At 39.3% G+C, this 24,941-nt stretch overlaps 1 protein-coding gene across 1 annotated transcript in view; it reads left to right on the top strand.

Annotated features, from left to right (window-relative positions):
- The window catches only part of LOC126272342 (spatacsin), a 324,204-nt gene that overhangs the window by 290,457 nt on the left and 8,806 nt on the right, over positions 1-24,941 (top strand). The window contains exons 32-34 of the mRNA XM_049975137.1: positions 9,295-9,555; positions 21,929-22,086; positions 22,175-22,336. Coding sequence (XP_049831094.1) covers positions 9,295-9,555; positions 21,929-22,086; positions 22,175-22,336 — 581 coding nt within the window. The remainder of the gene's footprint in view (positions 1-9,294; positions 9,556-21,928; positions 22,087-22,174; positions 22,337-24,941) is intronic.

Below are 24,941 nucleotides of genomic sequence, written 5' to 3'. Positions count from 1 at the left end.
CATACTTCCACATTTGAGTCGTAAAATCTGAACGATGTGTTCGGATGAAATGGTTGAGCTGCTGGTGGGGAAATCACTAGTCCAACTAAAAGATGTAAATTCTTATCAGCATTCACTGTATGTGGAAGTCCCTCAATTGCAGAAAATCTTAGGCAGGGCCGGATTAGTGGTCACTGTGGATGTGGACAGACAATGCACCACTTAGGGAAACTTGGAATAGGCATCCACTACAGTGACCCAATATTGACGTAGGAAGGGCCCAGCAGACTCAACATGTAGAAGAACGCCCCACAGTCACAGCCAGGGGGAAAAAGACACCTGCTGGACCACCCATTGCTGAACATAATGAGTTCAAGCAGTGATAAGCCACATTAATATCCCCATCTGTATCCAGCCAGCACACATGCAGGTGGGCCAAAGCTTTAGTGCAAGGTGTTCTCCAATGACCAACTTGCAGAAGCCACAGTACATTACAGTGTAAGTAAGCAGGAATCACAACCTGGGAAGCAACGTCCTCCATAGCTAACAAAAGAACTTTGTGAAACACAGAAAGGCAGTGGTAGAGGGAGAAGTAATTAAACAAGGGATCCAAGGCATGACCCGGAGGTTTTTCTGTCCAACTGTACTGCACAAAAGAAAGGACACGACTAAATACAGGGTCTGCAATGAAGGCTGATGCTGTTGTGGTACTAGTGATGGGAAAGCCATCAACCGCATTCTGGTTCTCAGTACTTAAATAGAAACAAAGCAACTCATACTAAGTGAACTCCAGGTGTGGCCCAATCAGAAGCTGAGATAAGGCATCAGTGTTGGCGTGTTGTGCCATCCACCAGTAATAGCTCTGATAATAATAAAGGGAGAGGAAGAGAGTCTACTGCAGCAAACAATGCCAGGATGGAAGCTGAGGGGTTGAAAAGAGCAACCTATGGCTTGTGAGCCACGATTAACTGGAACTTAGAACTGTACAAGAAGATGTGAAATTTCTTGAGGGCAAACACAACTGTTAAAGCCACCTTTTCAATCTAACAGTGTCACTGATGAGCAAAAATTACAGTCGTCAATGCATAAGCATTGAGTCTTTCAGACCCATCCATGTATTTGTGCACCAACACTGTGCCAAGACCATGCTAAGAGGCAGTTGTAGTTAACTTGAGATGCTAACCCAGCAGAAAAGTGGCTGTACACAGAGCATGTTGAAGCTTAGATTTAAACAGAGTGAATTCTCTATCATGCTGCAGACCAGAAAAAAAGCCACATTTTTATGCAAAAGCATGTGCAGATGCTGAGCAGCAGTGGACGTGTCCAATAAAAACTTATGGTAGTATACAACTTTACCTAGAAATGCCTGCACTTTCTTAACAGAGGTTGACTGTGGCAAAACCTCATTTGTGTCAGCATGGTGCTGCAATGGCTTGACCCCCTGCATGAGAAACTTCAAAACCTAGGTACTCAATTGATGGCTGAAAAAAATTAAGACTTTGCATGATTGCACTTGAGACCTGCATACCCAAAAACAGAAAACAGTGATTGGAGGTTACTGAGATGGTCTTCAGTGGAAGACCCCAAAAAAACAATATCATTAAGGTAATTGAAGGAGGTTGGTTCACAGGCTGTCAGCTGTTCTAAAAGATGTTGAAAATGTGGGGGTGCGCTGTTGTTGTTGTTGTTGTTGTTGTTGTTGTGGTCTTCAGTCCTGAGACTGGTTTGATGCAGCTCTCCATGCTACTCTATCCTGTGCAATCTTCTTCATCTCCCAGTACCTACTGAAGTCTACATCCTTCTGAATTTACTTAGTGTATTCATCTCTTGGTCTCCCTCTTTGATATTTACCCTCCACGCTGGCCTCCAATACTAAATTGGTGATCCTTCAATGTCTCAGAACATGTCCTACCAACCAATCCCTTCTTCTAGTCAAGTTGTGCCACAAGCTCCTCTTCTCCTCAATTCTATTCAATACCTCCTCATTAGTTATGTGATCTACCCATTTAATCTTCAGCATTCTTCTGTAGCACCACATTTTGAAAGCTTTTATTCTCTTCTTGTCCAAACTATTTATTGTCCACGTTTCACTTCCATAAATGTCTACGCTCCATACAAATACTTTCAGAAACGACTTCCTGACATTTAAATCTATACTCGATGTTAACAAATTTTTCTTCTTTAGAACCGGTTTCCTTGCCATCGCCAGTCTACATTTTATATCCTCTCTACTTCGACCCTCATCAGTTATTTTGCTCCCCAAATAGAAAAACTCCTTTACTACTTTAAGTGTCTCATTTCCTAATCTAATTCCCTCAGCATCACCTGACTTAATTTGAGTACATACCATTATCCTCCTTTTGGTTTTGTTGGTGTTCATCTTATACCCTCCTTTCAAGACACTGTCCACTCCGTTCAACTGCTCTTCCAAGTCCTTTGCTGTCTCTGACAGAATTACAATGTCACCGGCAAACCTCCAAGTTTTTATTTCTTCTCCATGGATTTTAATACTTATTCCGAACTTTTCTTTTGTTTGCTTTACTGCTTGCTCAATATACAGATTAAATAACATTGGGGATAGGCACAACCCACTCTCACTCCTTTCCCAACCACTGCTTCCCTTTCATGTCCCTCGACTCTTATAACTGCCATCTGCTTTCTGTACAAATTGTAAATAGCCTTTTGCTCCCTGTATTTTACCCCTGCTACCTTCAGAATTTGAAAGAGGGTAATCCAATCAACATTGTCAAAAGCTTACTCTAAGTCTACAAATGCTAGAAACATAGGTTGGCCTTCCCTTAATCTTTCTTCTAAGATGAGTCATCGGGTCAGTATTGCCTCACGTGTTCCAACATTTCTACAGAATCCAAACTGATCTTCCCTGAAGTTGGCTTCTATTAGTTTTCCATTCGTCTGTAAAGAATTCACATTAGTATTTTGCAGCTGTGACGTATTAAACTTATATTTCGGTAATTTTTACATCTGTCAACACCTGCTTTCTTTGGGATTGGAATTATTATATTCTTCTTGAAGTCTGAGGGTATTTTGCCTGTCTCATACATCTTGCTCACCAGATGGGAGAGTTTCGTCAGAACTGGCTCTCCCAAGGCTGTCAGTAGTTCTAATGGAATGTTGTCTACTCCGGGGGCCTTGTTTCGACTCAGGTCGTTCAGTGCTCTGTCAAACTCTTCACGCAGTATCATGTCTCCCATTTTGTCTTTGTCTACATCGTCTTCCATTTCCATAATATTGTCTTCAAGTACATCGCCCTTGTGTAGTCCCTCTATATACTCCTTCCACCTTTCTGCTTTCCCTTCTTTGCTTAGAACTGGGTTTCCATCAAAGCTCTAGATATTCATGCAAGTGGTTCTCTTTTCTCCAAAGGTCTCTTTAATTTTCCTGTAGGCAGTATCTGTCTTACTCCTAGTGAGATAAGCCTCTACATCCTTACATTTGTACTCTAGCCATCCCTGCTTAACCATTTTGCACTTCCTGTCTATCTCATTTTTGAGATGTTTATATTCCTTTTTGCCTGCTTCATTTACTATGTTTATATATTTTCTCCTTTCATCAATTAAATTCAATATTTCTTCTGTTACTCAAGGGTTTCTACTAGCCCTCGTCTTTTTACCTATTTGATCCTCTGTTGCCTTCACTACTTCATCCTTCAAAGCTACCCATTCTTCTCCTGCTGTATTTCTTTCCCCCATTCCTGTCAATTGTTCATTTATGCTCTCCCTGAAACACTGTACAACCTCTGTTTCCTTCAGTTTATCCAGGTCCCATCTCCTTAAATTCCCACCTTTTTGCAGTTTCTTCAGTTTTAATCTACAGTTCATAACCAATAGATTGTGGTCAGAGTCCACATCTGCCCCTGGAAATGACTTACAACTTAAAACCTGGTTCCTAAATCTCTGTCTTACCATTATATAATCTATATGATATCTTCTAGTATCTCCAGGGTTCTTCCATTTATACAACCTTCTTTCATGATTCTTGAACCAAGTGTAACCTATGATTAAGTTATGCTCTGTGCAAAATTCTACCAAGCGGCTTCCTCTTTCATTTCTTAGCCCCAATCCATATTCACCTACTATGTTTCCTTCTCTCCCTTTTCCTAGTCTCGAATTCCAGTCACCCACGACTATTAAATTTTCGTCTCCCTTCACTACCTGAATAATTTCTTTTATCTCATCATACATTTCATCAATTTGATCATCATCTGCAAAGCTAGTTGACATATAAACTTGTACTACTGTAGTAGGTGTGGGCTTCGTGTCTATCTTGGCCACAATAATGCGTTCACTATGCTGTTTGTAGTAGCTTACCCATACTCCTATTTTTTATTCATTATTAAACCCATTCCTGCATTACACCTATTTGATTTTATATTTATAACCTTGTATTCACCTGACCAAAAGTCTTGTTCCTTCTGCCACCGAACTTCACTAATTCCCACGATATCTAACTTTAACCTATCCATTTCCCTTTTTAAATTTTCTAACCATGGACCATGAACCATGAACAGCTTCAGTTCCTTTCACCCATTAAACAACCATCTCACCTATTTCCAACAACTTTCGTTTTATTTCCATTCCCTTTTTTCCCACATAACCGATCAGTTTTTAGCAGCTTCCCACAGGTTTAAACGTTATTATTTCTTTGTCAAACAATTGGTAGCCTCATTTTCATAACCTGCCAGTACATAACCAGTCCTTTGAATACATTTACACGCATTTTTTTCGAAATTTTCCTGAATTTCCCCACCCTTTAACATGTTTTGGGGACAACACAACTACCTGACCTTTGCACCCATTGTTGTTCACCAACCTAAGTTCAGCACAGGATCAACATAGCTCATCTCAAACCAACACTTTTTCGACTTTTTTCACACCTTTATCTCTCCATATATATATATGAGGTTAAAGTGAATATATATATATATATATATATATATATATATATATATATATATATATATATATATATATATTCACTTTAACCTCATCTTACCCTTTCCACCTTTTAATACCATGTCAACCTCACAACATCCCATATGTCTGCTTGTGTCTGTATATGTATGGATGGATATGTGTGTGTGTGTGTGTGTGTGTGTGTGTGTGTGTGTGTGTGTGTGTGTGTGCGCGCGTGCGCGAGTATATACCTATCCTTTTTTCCCCCTAAGGTAAGTCTTTCTGCTCCCGGGATTGGAATGACTCCTTACCCTCTCCCTTAAAACCCACATCCTTTCGTCTTTCCCTCTCCTTCCCTCTTTCCTGAAGAAGCAACCGTTGGTTGCGAAAGCTAGAAATTTTCTGTGTGTGTTTGTGTGTTATTTTATTGTGCCTGTCTACCGTCGCTTTCCCACTTGGTAAGTCTTGCAATCTTTGTTTTTAATATATTTTTCCCATGTGGAAGTTTCTTTCTATTTTATTTACATTTGAAAATAAGTTACACACCAATGCAACGTGACCTTTCTTTCAACACTTGTTGCAAACAGCCCAATACTTAGGGCATGGAACATGCTTGTATTGGATGATGCTGCATGGGCAAGACGGAAGGCGGCCATGCGGCTGCTGTTGTGACACAGCCTGTTGCTGCTGTGGCCATAACTGGTGCTGCCCCATGCGACACTGAGTCAAAGGGTGTACTGATGCAAAAGCTACCACATCATCCTGAACACTTGCAGCGTGTCTAACTGGGGTTGACTGACCAACTTTCGGTACCTGTCACCATGCAGCAATCTGATCGCCTGCGGCCCGTGACACTTCAGAGGACTGTGCTATATCTGTAACCATCGGATTCTCACATTGAAGTGCTTTTTCATGGACTTCCCTTATCTGTGGTCAGTCAAATAATACCATGCACTATGTAATCAGTGTAAGATTTGTGATGGGTACTAATGACAAATTGTCAATAGTGGCTCAGCCCGTGTAATTCTGAAGCCCAGGCTTTGTAAGTTTGGTTAGGGCATTTCTGACTATGGTAAAATTCTATGTGCATTGCAATGATATGCATTCTGTCACTGTAACAGATTGAGAGAAGCTTGCGCATTTCATCAAATGATAAGCTGGCTGGGTCTTGCAAATGCACAAGTTGGCGCAACAACTGATAAATGCGTGGCAAAAACCAGGAAAGAAAAAAAGCAAGCCCTACACAGGTTTGTATCGCCCACACAGAAAACTGGAAATGCTGGTGTAACCATGTCTTTTACGTGTTCTAATCTTCAGCTGATTCATCATATGCTGTAAATGACAATTGTTTCACTGATGGGAGAGTAACCTGCCTTGAACATACAGAGGCCACCTGACTGAGAGTTTTGGGGAAAACCTGCTGTTGTTCTGCAAATGGTTGCTGCTGGGCAGTGATACATTGCAGTATATGAGACTAACACATAGAGGAAACATAACCCTCACTCATCACCAAGTTTGCTATAGCAAGGACAAACACAATTTGTGGAACATAGTACTTTATAGAGCAACACGTAAGATACAGGTTGTGCATAGCATGGAGCATATTGTCTGAGCAACAGTAAGAAAGGGTACAGAATAGACCGAGCATTGGTTTGAGATCGTTTAAATGATACTGTTTCTTTGGCGGCTCACTACAGTGTGCTAGGGGGCCCACCCAAGTGGCTTCTGTAAGTTGACCAGGAACTATATACAATACATGCATGATCTATGAAATTGTGCATGTCATGAGTGAAGGTGCGTCACTACATTTACAGCATTTGTAGACTTAAAGAAAACTTTTGACTGTGGTGACTGGAATACACTGTTTGAAACTATGAAGGTAGGAGGGATATACTACAAGGGGCAAAACTCATACAGAAACCAAACAGCAGTTATAAGAGTTGAAGAAAATTCAGTAATGTTGAGAAGGGAGCTAGGCAGTGTTTAAATGTAACCCTGATGTTATTTACTCTGTATGTTGGGTAAGTTGTGAAGGAAACCAAGAAGAAATCTGGAAAGAGAAGTAAAGTTCACAGAGAAGAAATCAAAATTTTGAGGGGTGGTGACAATTTTGTAATTTTGTCAGAGATGGCAAAGGACTTGGAAGATCAGTTGAGCAGAATGGATAGTGTCTTTAAAAGAGGTTATAAGATGAACATAAACTAAAGTAACAAATTGAAATGGAATGTAATCAAATTAGATTGAATGATGCTAAGGGAATTACATCAGGAATTGAGATAATAAAAGTGGTAGATGAGTTTTCTGATTTGGGCAGCAATATAACTGATGATTATGAAAGTAGAGAGGATATAAATGCAGACTGGCAATATCAAAGAAAGCATTTCTGAAAAATAGAATTTTTTGAACATTAAATGTAAATTTAATTGTTAGGAAGGCTAATCTGAAAGACAGTATTTGTCTGGAGTGTATGACAGTTATATGTGAGGTTTTTGATGTGTGAACTGCTACATTTTTCTGGTATCTTTAATGCAATATATAAATCTTGTAATTAATGTGGTATTTTTCTCTATAGATAATAGCATTTTTGGAAATAACTTTTACTTAAGTATTTTTTGTTGTCCTATTACACAAAAACGCACCCGTAGTATACACCAGTTACGCAACTGACAGACTACAGTACATGTTAAAAACAGTAACATACAATAATGAACAATCAGAAACATATTTTATGAGTTGTGAACAGGTGTAATGGGAATTAATCTTCATGCATAAAATAAGTAAAGAAAAACATTAACTGGCAGCAGCAAATGTTAATTTATTTTAAACAAAGAAAACCTTGTTTTTGCAGTCACACTATTTTATGAACTTTTTTAATGAATTAAATAAAAGAAACAGATATACAGGGTGCACACAATAATTGTTTATAATGTACCCCAGTGGTTAAGAGGGAGTCATGGTGAACAGTTTGATATAGGACACTTGTGGTTGAGAAACTACCTCTAATTGGCTGACAAAACCACCTAAGGTGCAATGCATGTGCATTGCACAAGATTTTCAATATTCTTTCACTCTCATCATGAATTCTATTAGTCCTAAAGAAGAAATGAATAGGGTCTTTTTTCTGGGAAATTCAATTAAGTTTTGAGGCTATGGTTTTTGAATTATTCAGTAAAAACATAAGAAATGATCTTCAAATGCACTCCCACCCCACATGGATCCCCCCACTTGTCAGTAGTTTTAATATGTTGTCATGGCACTTTCTGCTACCACTGTGAAAGTAGCTTTGTTTGATCTTCATTGACTGTGCAGTTATGCTACCAGGTTTGTAGTGCAGTTACATTTTGTGAATTTTTACAGCATAAATTTAATGATTAAAACATTTTGTTTGGCCTTCTTACCACAAAACTACTGTGCACACAAGGTCCAAGTTTCAACCATGAACAACACACTAAATATTCCAACCAGTAGGGGATGCTTGTGGACATGAGGGTGCATTTTGCATCTGAGTTTTTTTAGTCTTTTTATTAACTGGTGCTACCTATATTTTTTCCAATATTTTATTTATTTTTTATTTCTTGTCCATGTGATAATGATAAAGGTAAGCAAAGAAGGGGACTTATTTGCAACATACTCAGTTAGAGCCTGACAAGAGTTCTGTCATGGCCTTACAACTAATTTATTCTCAGTGGTTTACATTTCTTTGCAATAATAAGGATGTATTGTTTCAGAATTAAACTTTCATTGTGTAGTATACATGCTGGTGTGGAAATTCATGACATTGAAACTTTATGTCAGGCTTGGGTTCAGATTTGAGCCCATTCACAGCAAAGCCTGCCCCTAGGAGAAAACAATGGAAACGCTCAGAGAACTTGTAGGATAATGTCTGAAATGAAAGTAACATTATTAAACTTGTGGAAATTTAGAAAAGCAGTATGTGAAGAAGACTGAGCAACAATTCTGCTGTGTCTATCATGTACCTCATGCAGGAACTTTAACAGTGAGAGGTGACAAATTAGAGTGCACTTCGAAGAATACAGACAGTAGTTTATCCCTTTTATGCACTGTTTGTATGTAGACACTGATAATCAGTGGAAAGAGTAAAATGTAACCACTCACTGTAGAGTTGAGTCATTGAACAGTAGATAGTCACTTAAACAAAATTTAAGTTGTAGTATGCTTCCAGACAGTGCCCTTGCTTAGAGTTCACACATACGCGCGTGCGCTCACACACACACACACACACACACACACACACACACACACACACACACACACACACAGAGCATCTTGTCTCTGTACCCAACTGGCTCTAATTAAATCCTCTCAAAATAGCTGAGGTGGTTATCATTGTCAATCAGTGAATAATCTATGGAATATCACAACTGAGCTTTCTTTTATTTAGGTCCGTGGTTTAAAGGTGGCCCTACTGGATTTCTTGCGACAGTTCTGTCCTCAAGATAAGGATCTCTTCCGTCTGGTTGTTCTCCATTTTAGTATGTTTGGAGATGCTGCAAATTTGTGGGAAGCTGATGCTGATGAAGCCATAAGTAGTGCGCTGACCTCAGTGGACGAGAACAGACAATTACCTAATACAAGTGATGTTAAACAGTTGCTTCAGAAAGCTGTAATTAATTACAGTGATGCAGCACGGTATTACTTGAAGGTAAGGTTACCAGACTTGTGAAAACAAATTAATTTCCTTACATTTGACAAAAACTGCACAGTAAATATTATTGCTAGAGTACTGTGCATCAATAATTTTCAAAATGTTTCACTGATTTACTCCATTTCATTCAGCTGGCACAATTTAGCCATAAAGGTGTGTGTTACTCCTAAATTATTTACATACTGCAGAGACTTACCATTACCATATGATTAATGCAATATATTCATAAATGAGAAAAACAAACCATGGATGCATCATAGTAGTGAAGTGAATAGTGTAGAACAACTGGAGTTTGTGTTTCTCAGTTATAAACGTCAAGTTGTTCTATCAAATATGAAGTTGGTTAATAGTATAAAAGGAAAATTCACTTGAGAAACCTAATAAATATGATACGGAATTGCTGGCCCTAAGCTTACCTCCAGGATGCAAAATGTTTAGTGCTGCCAATAGACACATATAAAAAGTAAAGATGATGACATTGTCCTGGATTTTATACTATTAATTCCTTCCTCGGGGAGGAGATGAATAGAGAGGAGAAAGTTAGAAAGGAAAGACAGGTCATTCAGACCACAGAATGAGAGGGACACACCTGTAATGAATCATTAAACCAGCAGATGTTGCTCAGTGGGACGAAACTGCTAGACTGAGTGAGGTGATACGAGGTGATACAGCAGTTAGCGCACTAGACTCACATTCGGGAGGACAATGGTTCAAACTGGTCCCCTGCCATCTAGATTTAGTTCTTCCATGATTTCCTTAAATCCCTGTAGGCAAATACCATGATGGTTCCTTTTAAATGGCACAGCTGATTTCCCTCTATATCCTTTACATCATCTTAGCTTGTGCTCCATCTCTAATGACGTCCATGTCAGTGGGACATTAATCCCAATCTTTCCTTAATCTATCAGCACCACTCCTTCTTGCTGCAACCATCTTGCTTGATAACATTCACAAACACTACAAATTATGTGCACAATGTGCATATCTAAACTTACAAATAAAAATTAACTGTATGTTTGGTGATCTTCATTTGTGAGTACTGTACATATTGTACAACATATCACTTCACTTTAGTGGCATGTTACACCTGTCTATTGGCGGTACTCAACATTCTGCCTCCTGAAGATAAGAACAGACCAGAAATTCTGTCTAATATTTATTAATTTTCTCAATGAAATCTGAAGATATTCAACCAATCAGTGAGAGAAGAATTCATTCAGTCATCTATCCAACCTTCCATCCATCCATCCATCCATCCATCCATCCATCATGCATCATGCTCTATAGCTCTCCCACCAAGAGGGAGAACCTTCCAGGATGTATAGTGAGCCAAAGTGTACATTAACAAAAGACAAGGACGAATGCAATATACATTATGCTTGTAAGTTAGATGTAGCAAGGGAGTATATATTAATATGTTTCATAAATTATCTATAGATTGGAAAAACAGAATTGGATGACTCAACAACTGAATGTTTGAGTAGGAAGTGAGCAGTCTCTCTCTCTCTCTCTCTCTTTCATACATAATGTCCTCTCTTTTCAAATAACATGAACTTGTAATACAATCTGAACAGCTCTTATGTACTATGACTATTGGTGATCAAAGGTTGTACATTTAAGTAAAATCTTTGCGTGGGAAAACTCAACAGGAATCCACAGTTATTAAATAACCAGTGAATTTGCAACAAGGACTTTAGAATAGTCGTAATTCTAAATAGTTATGAAGACTATGTCATATTACGTACGGTATGATGGTTTAAGCTAGATGAAAGCAATAATAATGTTCTTAGTTCCAGTTGTAATTTGTACATGTAATATACTTAAATCAAAAGGGAATGTGATGTATTTAACACCTTCAAAAATTCTTTAGTTGTAGATGGTTAATGTCAGTACAAGTTGGGTAGACTGTTGTTCGATGATTTAATCGTGCATATATCTCAACATGGTGGAACTGGACTACACGAAAAGTCTTTTTTGCAATTAGTGATAAACTTTCTTGGATGCAGTCACAGAAGAAATAGCAAAGAAATGTAACAGCATCTGAGAATTCATGTCACAACTTAATGTTAATTCACCAGGAATAGTATATTCAAGTTATCCTGTAACTATGCAGTAAAAACTAAAAACTAAACTATGCACGTGATGCATACTAAATAACAGTACATAACAGCAGATGATTGCTAAATCAGCCCCCTCAGTGGAAGAGGAGCGTTATCCAAAAAGCAGGCTGTAAAATGGTGCATGCCACCGTGGGAATCACTAGTGATGGTTTCGGTACTGGTAGCATTGGTGTTGGTGACCAGGCAGCTGATAAATGAGGCTAGAGCCTTGTAAATTCTGATGAGAGTGCTTCCTGAAATATGTATACTGGCTTGACCCTGACAATGTAAATTGTGATTGTTTCCTGTTAATCAAAATGTCAAGTGCTTTTTCTCCACTTGTGAGTACGCAACGCGGGCCTGTGTATAGAGGGCGTAAAGATAGTTTGATGCCCTCTGTGCATGACGTGGGAACAGGTATTGAGATCCTGAGGCACAAAAGTAGAGGCTGTTCCCAATCTGGAAGGCTGGTGGAGTGGATCAGGATTATGCAGTCTCTGAGTTGATGTATAAAATCAGGTTGATCTTGATCTGGCGAGTTCACAAATTCTCCTGGTAGACACAACGCCTCACTGTACGCTAGCTCAGTCGATGAAGCATCTAAATTTATAAGTGTTCCTGAGGCCCAGTAGCACCACGGTAAGGGTCTTAGTCCACTCAGTGTCATGGCACATCAGTGCTGCTTTAAGTGAACAGTTTTATGTCTCAGTTATCTCTATGCTGGCTGGGTCATAGCTCATCATTTTGTGGTGGATTGTGCCACAAAATTTAGCAAATTAGGTGAATAGATGCCACTGAAATTGTTGCCATGGTCTGTTATGCTGTGCAGTGGAAAGCCAAATCATAATTCTCAGTGTGATTCAAAAGCAGAGTGTAAAGTTTCTGCTGAAATATTGTTGGCTGGTGCAGCTTCTGGCCAGTAGGCTAAATGGTCTATCACCGTGAGTAGATAAAATTGGCCATTGAATGATGGTAATGGCCCAGCACCATTGATGTGGGCATGAGTGAAGCAAGTGGTTGTGTTTGAAAGGTCCCCTACAGGTGTGTGCATATGTCAGTGAGTCTTGCTGTACCGACATTTAATGCAAATTCTCATCCGTACATGGCAGTCTTTTTGCATCCGTGATCATACATAACAATTTGTCACCAGGCGTATGCCAGGGTGACTCAGTTCATCTAAAGTCACATGTATGTTTCTTCTGAATGCAACTGGTAGGAAAGCATGAGATTTGAGGTGGACATGTCGTAATACAGTTTAACGTCAGTTCCAGGAATCTCAGTTAGCTGCAACTCTAATGGTGATGATGCTGCTGTTACTAGTTCCTGTTGTTCCTGGTCTGTTTGTTGTGCTTCAGCAAATGTAGTGTGCTGGAGATGCTGCTGACCCAAGAGATGATTGGGCACCACATTCTTACTACCAGAAATGTGTTGAACATTGGTGCTAAACTGTAAGATGAACATCAGATGGTCATGCTACCTTGGGACACAATTCATGTTGTTCTGATGAAAGGCATAGGTCAGCAGTTTGTGATCAGTATACACGATAAAATCTTTGGGTATCAGCTGAGGCTTGAAGCTTTTAATTGCCTTGTACATGGCTAGAAGTTTCTGGTCATATGTACTCCATTTTCGTTGCGAGGGTGACAGATTGCGTGAAAGGAATGCTAGTGATTGCAATGCTTCATTGCAATGTTGCTGTTGCACTGCACAAACTGCCAACTGACTAGCATCAACTACCAGTGCCAAGGATGCATTAGGCTCAGGGTGCATGATACTCTTTTTGGTTTCTTCAGATTCTGAGGTCATACTTTCAGTTTGTTATGTGTGAGTTGCCTGTAGTCTTTGGGCCAGAATGTGCTGCAGTTAATCGCTCTTGAAGCTCAGCCAAATGTGGCATATGGCATTGGTGGAAATTTAACATGCCCAGGAATCAGCACAGTTCTTGGCGGTGCTCGGCCGTGTAATGTGCAAGATAATGTCCGTCCTCTCAGATAGTGGTGGTGATCCTCCTGATAATATTCTGCGTCTCAAGATCCACTTATTCCTTGCCAAAGATACATCTTTCTGTGTTGAGGACAATGCCATGTCATTCCAGCCATTTGAACGTTTCTACTAAATGTTGACGATGCTGCTCAGATGAGGCCAAAAAATTCAGAATGTCATCGGGATGGGTGAAGCAAAAAGACAGACCTTATAGCACTGAGTCAAGAAACCTTTGCAATGTTTATGTGGCATTCTGGAGACCAAATGTCTTAAACATGCTCTCAAATAGTCCAAAAGGTGTAATTATGTGTCTTCAGGATAGCCTGTGCCACCTCGAGTATCTGCATGTATGCTTTAATACAGTCTAGTACAATGAAGATATTGGCACTACTCAACATGTAATTGTAATCACACAACAGTGGCACAGGGTATCTGTCCGGTATAGTTCTGGTGTTAAAAGCTCTCTTTTTACCACTTTCAGTGCTGTTTGGGAGGATTTGCACATCTCATTGAAACTGAGGATTATGCGGGCACTAGTGTAGCTACTAGTAGGGCCATTCAAGCGAGACAGGCCTCAGCAGATGAGCCTGACAAAGACTTTCCCACACCTTGCTGACCATCTAACAAGAATGCCATGTCCTTGGACCAAAAAGTGGCATCCTCACCAATGTACTTGGGGACTGTGGGCTAACAATCTGCATCCCTTAACACTTTGAATGCCAGCCATTTATGCAAATCTCATTTTCTCTGTCTCCTTCACTCAGTGTCAGAAATTTTTACGGGACTTTTTCCTTCTGGTGAAGATTCAGTAATAATCATAAATATGTTTTTCTCACACAGGAATAAAGATTATTATTTCCTCTTTGAATACATGTCACTTATTGTGCCTGCTTTGTAACCTTTCATCAGCACAATCAAAACTAAAGAAGATGTTTTTATGTAGGAAAAAAATTGGTTTTGCATGTTATAGGATATTTATTTAAAAATAAACAGAGTTTATGTATTCGTATACAGAGATAATGACTGTCTTGCATGTTTTCTACTGCTGCCACGTGACATCTGCGAGTGCTTCAGCAATTCTGAGGGTCCTGTAGCAGCAACTGGCATCGTGCTTTCACTTTCAGTGCTTGATTCTGAAATAGTATGTATATGATGAATGAATGTAAGTGTCATTTAGCATAAGTGCAAAAAATAAGAAAAGGAAATATTGCAATAAATGATTTCATCTGAGAACTTGTGCAGGAAATATAAGTGAAAAATTTAAAAGATTACAGCGATTGTCTTACCTAATATAGATTCAGCGTAAGTTGGATCTTCATCTGTGTCATTGCTGTCAGAAATATCACTTAGATAATCTTCCAATTCATCAGGTATGCGGAAAATCCCAGCATCAGTCAGTGGGATATCACTTGACATATTGCTTCGAATAAGAATAACCCTCACATTGGTGTCTCATAGTCGACTGCTGCATATGCTTGTTTTGCAATGCCAAAAGCTTTGTGGTGTGTTCAAGTGGCAGAAATGTGTACTACAAGTATTTGTCTGCCTTCTGAGAACTGCTGGACCAGTAATATTACACATAGGGGCTAGGAGCTGAATGAAGAAATCTGCCCTTAATATTTCGAGTGTGGAAGTTCTTGCTACAATGCAGCAAACAAATATTATTGGTATGGCATTCTTCGCACCGCTAACAGCAACATACTATTATGTGCATGACACTCTTAAGTGTTAAACGAAACTGACAAACTTCAAGAAGAAAACCAATACGGGCAATAGGGTGACAACTTTAGGATGGAGATGCATAATGAGAATTGGATCTTGGAATTTACAAATCCCCTACAAGAGTGGTAAACAATAACAACCTGTAGCAGAGTTTAACAATTATAAGCTAGACCGTATGGAAGTGAGTGAAGTTCATAGGAATGAGATGATGAAACCAGACTACCAGAGGAGATGACTTTTCTCTATTCAGGTAAACCAAATGAAGATGATGGTCACATGAATGGCGCTGGCATTATGCTAAACAAAATGGTGGAGAGTAGTCTGCTGGACTGGAAACCAATATCTGATAGAATTATAACAGTGTGGGTTAAATGTCAGTGCAGAATGTAACTGTGGCAAATACAATTTATTTATGCATATAATATAATGGTTAATTACAGTGAAATAATCATAATTGTAAGATTGCTAAGCACATCTATATCAATGCTTCATTTTTAGTTCAGAGCAACATGAAGAATCAAAGGGTTTACACTGCATCTATAAACTGTATAGCAAATGATTCACTGTTCACATCACTGTCCACGCCAGTCCCCTCCAAGTATCAACGGCATTTGGGATTGAAACGTACACAGTGCCCAAAACAAGTTCCCATGAAGACTTGGGTGGTGGTGGTGGTGGTGGTGGTGGTGGTGGTGGTGGTGATGGCGATGGTGGCGGAAGATTAGGTGTGTCCTCATAGAACTACATGTAGGATGTACCTCAGTGATAGCTGGAATGAAGGCTGGCTTGAGTCTGTCATTGGATATTATGATGGAAGAGCCATTGATATTGACATTGAATGTTTTGTTGTGGCATGCAAAGACCATGTATTGACCATCATATGTTGATTGAACAAATACCACCCAGTCTTTCACATTGATTTCCCAAAAAATGTCTTCTTCACCAGTTATACTGTAATCCTTACTCCCAGATGAGAGAGGCTGTGAAGAGATGAAATTGTTTTATTACAAAAATCAGTCACAAGGCAAACAACTGAATCACAGTTAGCTCAAATTCCCATAAGTTCTATTTAATTGATTTAAATCAATCCTTCCTACCTCCGTACACCAAAATTGCATGTTCATACAATTACAATTTTAATACTCTTCAAATTGACCACTAAATTCTTTGCCACACTCTCATATAAAGCATAAATCAATATATATTTTACTAAAATCTATGAGGTCACTGACCTCCACGCACTGTCAGTACCTAAACTTCCCCCTTTTGCACACGTACAGTGCCACAAGAAACCAACAAATTACTAATGAATTCCCAAGCAAACATAAATTGTCCCTCCAAACTTACTACCACTAATTACAGATTAGAACAGCTTTTCACTTCTGCCCTTTCTCTACATACCCTTAGCAATTTTAAACTTCTCTTGTTTCCACATATGCGGCAGCAACGACCGTTAACATTCTACCATACCAACGCCAATAAGTCTCACTAGAATCACACTCCTCCTTCGTCTCCCAATTTGTACGAACATCATTAGACAAACTATCCCCACCCACACTATTTGCTTCAGCCCTCACTGAATTTTCTGTTAGTTCTTCCACACATTTCACCGATTCACTACCCATAGCATGCACAACTTTACTGTTTTTCTCCTCCAAAATATCGACTCTTGCACCTTCAACAAAATTACACATCAATTCACTGTTAAACATTTTATCTTCCTGAAATAATACATCGATGCCAAAGCCATCATCACCATAAATATTCATCTCAGCAACCTTATCTTCTGATACACCATTTAACTCACTACATTAATTCACCTCAGAAATATTACTTTCCTCCATCGACAAATTAACTTTACGTGAATTGTACACAACTTAATCCTCCACCACTACATTACACAAATTGCTGCTACCTTGTCGTACAATTTTAGGACTTCCAGAGTTGCTACATTCCGCTGTGATCAGACACCAATCAGCAGACACTGCCACTTCTACACACTTTTCATCGAGATTAACCTCTGATCCTAATTTACATACATTCTCACATTCACACTCTGACAAACGTTTTAGATCCACACATTCATCAATAAGTTTCGTTTCGCCTTCATTTGTAACTAGAAACACGTAAATTCCTTCCTCTGAAGTATCAATACCAGTCGCTTTTACATCATTACATAAATTACCATTGCTCTGTTCTTTTAAACAGAAATCATCTACCTCCACCGATACATTTTTAACTTCAACTGCTGGTGAGACCAATGCTAAGCCTCCCTTAGTAACATTGATGCTTTCCACCAAAACACAATCACCCTCACTTGTGCACTGTCCCTGCACCACTGATGAGTTTTATTATTTACATAGTTCGGCTCTGTCTTAATGTTGTCTAAATTCGTCGAGTGAAAGAGGGGATGGCGTAGCTGATGAAGAAAATGTCACCTATGGCGATCATTCACCAGTAACTGATGCTGGCTGACTGCTTCTCATAACAACTTTCATTCAGCACACCTTTTTTACACTAGTTACAGCGATTTATTTCTGATACCTATGTACAGTCGGCCTACTGCATTACCGGTTATTAAATTGCTTCTTCCTACTTTCTCTGTTATACACAAAGTTCCTCATTATACATTCTTAGATTTTTTTTTTTCCTCAGAAGTCCAACAACCGCCTCAGAGTACCCCACCGCCGCGACTATGGACCTCCATGGAGTGACGTCATCAGCCTCACTGTGTTTACTCCATGCCGGCCCACTACTTTCCGCATCAACGAACGTTGCTGGCCGCTGGTGGTTCGGTGTTTGAATTATCTGCACATATAAAAACCAAATACTTCCGCAGTATTTATGCACACAACTAACAAATCCTAACCCGCAACTCAATTTTATCATTTAATTAGAATTTGTGCTACCCCAGAGGCGATAGATGACGCATGCAACAGACCACTTGTCGTCTGTTACACCACACATCCCTCCTGTAGCCCCGGCCTACACAAATCCTTTGACATTAACTATATACAAAATTATAAGAATTATATAAACTTAAATTCTGCCTCCCATAGACTATCTCGATTACTTGCTGCATGTCCTTGTATTATTTCCCATGTAGCATTTCTTACCTTCACCATACCTACTTAATACATAAAGTCTATTTATTCATTAATCATTCTTATAGCACAATGTCTATCATATTATTGTCCCAAATTCTAAGTCATTATAGCTTCATTAACTAGAGTCCGTAATTACTAATCACACTGTTTACTTTTCCTTACACCCCTTTTCTCATCATAACGATTACACACATATGTCAACTTTGCGCTACTTCTGAATATGAAAGTATTGTCATAATTATTTCAACCTTAAATGGTGGTACCAGAGGTTATACTTTACATTCTTCTTTGTTCCTAGTTTGTTCAGCCTTTTTCATACACCTATTACTAGTACACACACTTTAGTAACCAGTCGACTAATAACAATACATTGTACTCATTATTAGTTTTACTAATTTTACTATTGGTTTTCATAGCTTAATTGTTCTATACAAAGGTTGCTTTGTATTAATTGCTGTAGTTATTGAGGAATAGGTACAGGTGTTAAAAATATTTCTGTTAACGAAATATATTATATCATCATTATTACTGTCAACCATCTTTCACAGCTAATATGGAGGCCAATTTTACTGTCAGTTAATGCAATTCATCTATTAATATATTCATGGTGATGGATAACTGTTCTACACATGGCATTATATCCCTAACAAATCGAGAGCCCTGCCCTTCTGGGTCCTGATAGCATCTCATTTAATAATGGAGAGCCTGCCTCTTGGGTCAGGTTACATCTCCTTAAATATATCTATATGTAGGTACCTCTCTTATCTCTCTTTTGAGGTAAGACCCTTCCATTCTACAATATTCCTAATACATAATAACTGAAACTGCCAACCCTGTAAGACTATGTTTCACCAACCACGTTTCCTCCTTATTTATAATTAACCTATGTATATCCCTTCATCTCTATACTTAAACATTCCTGTACCTGCCTCTGTCTTTAAATAACAGTAGCCTCTAGCTCTTTTGCTTTAATTTTTAACTATGGTTGTTACCAGTCAGCTGCATAATGATGTCTTAAGTATCTACTCCCCTGATACTCCTCCCATTAAGGAAACATAATTACGTGTATTTTTAACAGTGTGCACAAGCTTGATCATTTAAATTCTATATCCCCAAATAATAAATAAAAATACGCAAAGAGACATACCCACTTCCTCAGTCAGTAGTGAACTTAGAGAAATATATCTTTGTAAAACAAAGATGATGTGACTTACCAAACAAAAGTGCTGGCAGGTCGATAGACACACAAACAAACACAAACATACACACAAAATTCAAGCTTTCGTAATCAGCGGTTGCTTCTTCAGGAAAGAGGGAAGGAGAGGTAAAGACGAAAGGATGTGGGTTTTAAGGGAGAGGGTAAGGAGTCATTCCAATCCCGGGAGCGGAAAGACTTATCTTAGGGGGAAAAAAAAGGACAGGTATACACTCGCATCTCCGGAGTTCTGACAGGTTGATGTTAATGGGAAGTATCCAGATAACCCGGATGGTGTAACACTGTGCCAAGATGTGCTGGCCGTGCACCAAGGTATATTTAGCCACAGGGTGATCCTCATTACCAGCAAACACTGTCTGCTTGTGTCCATTCATGCGAATGGACAGTTTGTTGTTTGTCATTCCCACATAGAAAGCTTCACAGTGTAGGCAGGTCAATTGGTAAATCACATGGGTGCTTTCACACCTGGCTCTGCCTTTGATTGTGTACACCTTCCAGGTTACAGGACTGGAGTAGGTGGTGGTGGGAGGGTGCATGGTACAGGTTTTACACCGGGGGCAGTTTCAAGGGTAGGAGCCAGAGGGTAGGGAAGGTGGTTTGGTGATTTCATAGGGATGAACCAAGAGGTTACAAAGGTTAGGTGGACGGCAGAAAGACACTCTTGGTGGAGTGGCGAGGATTTCATGAACGATGGATCTCATTTCAGGGCAGGATTTTAGGAAGTCGTATCCCTGCTGGAGAGCCACATTCAGAGTCTGATCCAGTCCCGGGAAGTATCCTGTCACAAGTGGGGCACTTCTGTGGTTCTTTTGTGGGAGGTTCTGGGTTTGAGGGGATGAGGAAGTGGCTCTGGTTATTTGCTTCTGTACCAGGTTGGGAGGGTAGTTGCGGGATGCGAAAGCTGTTTTCAGGTGGTTGGTGCAATGGTTCAGGGATTCCGGACTAGAGCAGAGTTGTTTGCCACAAAGACCTAGGCTGTAGGGAAGGGACCATTTGATGTGGAATGGGTGGCAGCTGTCATAATGGAGGTACTGTTGCTCGTTGGTGGGTTTGATGTGGACAGACGTGTCAAGCTGGCCATTGGACAGATGGAGGTCAACGTCAAGGAAAGTGGCATGGGATTTGGAGTAGGACCAGGTGAATCTGATGGAACCAAAGGATTTGAGGTTGGAGAGGAAATTCTGGAGTAGTTCTTCACTGTGAGTCCAGATCATGAAGATGTCATCAATAAATCTGTACCAAACTTTGGGTTGGCAGACCTGGGTAACCAAGAAGGCTTCCTCTAAGCAACCCATGAATAGGTTGGCATACGAGGGGGCCGTCCTGGTACCCATGGCTGTTCCCTTTAATTGTTGGTATGTCTGGCCTTCAAAAGTGAAGAAGTTGTGGGGCAGCATGAAGCTGGCTAAGGTAATGAGGAAATAGGTTTTAGGTAGGGTAGCGGGAGATCGGCTTGAAAGGAAGTGCTCCATCGCAGCGAGGCCTCCATAAGAGTCACTCAGACTTTGTTTGGACAGAGAACGAAGCAAAGGTTCTTGGCAGTGAAAAATCTCCTGGTTGTCATTGTGGGGTACAATTATTCTTTTATTGGAATGTTCATAATTGGATTGCATAGTAGTTTACATCAGTAGCATTATGCGAGGTGCTGTCTGCTGTTGCTTGGGCCTTCATAATGTGACAGAAACCACATTTCATAGGGTATGCTGAGACAAAAATGGACAGCATATTGCCAAAAGGACTGCTGATGCAAGACATTCTGTTGTTTGTTTGTGAACATGACACACAGAAAAATTTGAACAATGATAAACTAAAAACTAAAATTCTGTACTAGATTAGCAACAATTTTCATACATTTTGTTATATATTTTCACTTAGAATTCTGTGAAAACAGAAGTTCTGCCTCATTTTGCTAGCTTATCAGTTGCTCAAGAGAGGCATCATTTTGAGAGGGATGTCAGTCATACGAATCATTCCTTGAAACTGTATTTTTTTTACCAGGAATTTATATTATGACATTAATTAATTTGCAGTGCCAGGCTAAATCTGGGCTTAATTGCATACTTTTGCCAGATGCATCTCAGTGAATAATATTGTTTGATGGAAGTAGTCTCATTTTATTCCACTACTGATGACATTTTTTAAATAGTTACATTGATATATGTAGCAATGATGTCTATATAATCAAAGATATATGTATATATGTTTAATCAAAATGTAATTTTGATTTATTCTTTATATGACAGGCTAACAAACTCATAAAAGCTATGGCAATAGCTCATAAAGCAGAGCTAGTTGCTCTCCAAATATCTTTACTGAATTCTGTGCCTGCAGGCCAGTTGGTGAATTTATTGATTAACTTGACTGCAGCGGAAGTTTCTGATGTGATAGTTAACAAATTGAGGTAATATTTTCATTGCTGGCTATCTTCTGATTGTTTCACCATACTATGATAACTTTTATAGTGGTAAACTCTTCATTCTGTATTACAGCTTCCCACAAGCTTGCATTTTAGCCCGAGCTTACAGCCATCCAACTGACTGGGGAGCAGTGCTGTACCAGCATTGCATTGTCAACAGAGAGGCAACATATTTCTCAGAATTTACCCACAGCATGACACTCACAACTGCTCATGTAGAGGATATAGCTAGACGGTGAGAAACAAAATAATTTTCTTGGAGCTTTTTCAGTAAGAGTGTATGGTCGCTTTATGTTCCACTAGTCATGTGTTGCTTTAAATGTTATCAAGACAACATAGGTAACTGTATTGTGTGTGCTAGTTTAAGAAACATCAGAGTAATATATTTTCTTAATTTCATTCATCATATTTGATTATTCAGGAAAGCTTTTAACTGTGTCATTCATTATTTAAATAATGAAAGCTTAGCACAATGCTTTTCCAGAATTTATGCTCATTTCCTAGTGCATTTGTGCACTTGTTTACATGAATTTCTAACATCATTGACATTTGAAAACTCTCAAAGATTCGTTTTGTCTGATTTTCTGATTGGAGTCTAACTTCAAAAAGATGCAAGGAAGGCAGAAAATTACAGTGCATATATCATCAAACATATCCATGTAACCAAATACACAAAAGCAATTGAAAACGGGAATAAATTCTTGAAACACATCATACTAAGCATAAAAAAAGTAAATGATACAGTTTTCGTTATTCAAATCATGAATGTATTTTCTGTTTGTTGTTCTCCACAATGTTGAGAAATGACTTCACATAACTGTGTATGTTGGTGCTAAAAGTATTCTTTAACAAGGGACCAGTTTCACTGAGAGTCCATTTCATAGCACAATTTTCTAGTACAAACATCATGAATACAGAGACTGCATGTGTAAAAGGATGCTATGTTTCAAAATTGTAGCAAAAATACAAGTAATACTAGCAGTTTGTGTTAACAGCGAGCGTTATTGTTTAATATAATGACATTGAAAAAGAAGCACAATGTCGAAAACTCAATAGCATACAGTGTTACGTGATGTTTCTAAAATCACAGTAATAGCTTCCATATAGTCATACAAATACAGATTCTGCCAAGATGTCAACTTCTGCAACTGATGCTGCTTCCGCTGTATCACAACAATATTATGTTAACAGAATCTTCTGTCGGTTCTTGGTAGAACAACATTATAATAAATGTAAAGCACTAGTTTGATTTTGTTCTACAATATTGTAGAACAAAAGCAAACTCATGCTTTTCATTTATCACAACAATATTATTTGAAAACTGTTATAGGACTCGGTTGATAAACAAAAACAGTTGTTATGCTACACTATAGCATGGCAGTTTTAAGTGGGGAGTGTTTTTAAATAGGTTTTGTGTAAGATACTGGTAGAGGTCAGGCCAACCATAGCAGACAATTGCGCAGTACACTATCAAATGCTTTGTGTACACCAATTTGCTTTGCGTTGTGGAATTTTTTTTTCTTATTGTGAAGAGGTAAATTCTGTCACATTGAATGCAACTCTCACCACATCAACAGGAATCATCTATCCTGATGACTGTTATGTCAGTTCTGCTTTCATGGAAGCACAGAACGCAAACATAGGATAGCAGTCTTTCCAGAGAGAGCTGGGGCTTATTCCCCTGCACTGCTCCTCTCCCTTCAGGCAGTCTCAGTTCCCATTTGTTGACAGTGGCAGCTGACTGCCACAATATACTGTCTGCACCAGATTTAAATGATAATATTATATGTATGTGAAGCAGCTTTACTGAAAACAAGCATAAAGTTAATATTGTTTCTGGGGAGTGGGTGGGGATCGTAAAAAGTTACAACTCCTGAGCTGCATTCCAGTGACAGGACTATTTCATCCATCATATGCATTACCTACTAGCTGTTTTCGTATTTTGTGAATAGTTCTAATGAAATTAAATTGAGTTTTACTGATTTGTTTTTAAAAATGAATACTTGGAGCATATGCATCAATAAGCTCTTGAGAGTCATTTATGGAGACTGGTGTATTTGCCCAGAAACAAGTTTGTACTAGAAAGATATACACCGATCAGTCAGAACGTTCCGACCACTGACCAACTTTCAATATAAACCTGTCTAGGCGATAGCAGTATCACCTGACGAGGAATGAATGCTAGTCAAATACATGCACAGTGCATGTAGTACCAATGGGCATGCTGTCAATGTGTAGAATGGGGAAGGTGCGTGATCCACCTGAGTTTGACTGAAGACAGATTGTGATGGCCCAGAGGCTTGACATGAGCATTTCTGAAACTGCATGACTTTTCAGGTGGTTGAGGAGTGCTGTAGTTTCTTCAACATGTGGTGAAACCAATATCAAACCATGTCCAGACGTTGTGGGGTGGGTGACGGCTCCTCATTACAGATGCAGATGATGTAGGCTGGGAAACAGGACAGGCAGTGAACAGCGGTGGTACTAACATCAGTCTTTAAAGCTGGGTAGAGTACAAGTGGGTCTTAACACACTGTGCACCAAACACTCCTAACGATGGGCCTCCACAGCTGATGACCCATGCATGTGCCAATGTTAGCACCATGACATCGGCAGCTACGAATGAAATTGGCACATCACCATTGACACTGAATGTTGGCGCACTGGCAGAGCCTTACATGGTCTGATGGATCCTGATACCCTCTTCATCATGCTGGTGGGAGGGCATGAATCCAGTGACTTCCAGGGGAACAAGTCTTGACATCTGTACTGCAGAACAAGCTGGCAGTAGCTCCATTATGCTCTGGGGAATATTTGTGTGGGCATCCATGGGTCCAGTG

Source organism: Schistocerca gregaria, chromosome 5 (genome assembly GCF_023897955.1).
Source record: "Schistocerca gregaria isolate iqSchGreg1 chromosome 5, iqSchGreg1.2, whole genome shotgun sequence".
NCBI lineage: Eukaryota > Metazoa > Arthropoda > Insecta > Orthoptera > Acrididae > Schistocerca > Schistocerca gregaria.
This window is presented reverse-complemented; position numbering and strand designations above follow the sequence as displayed.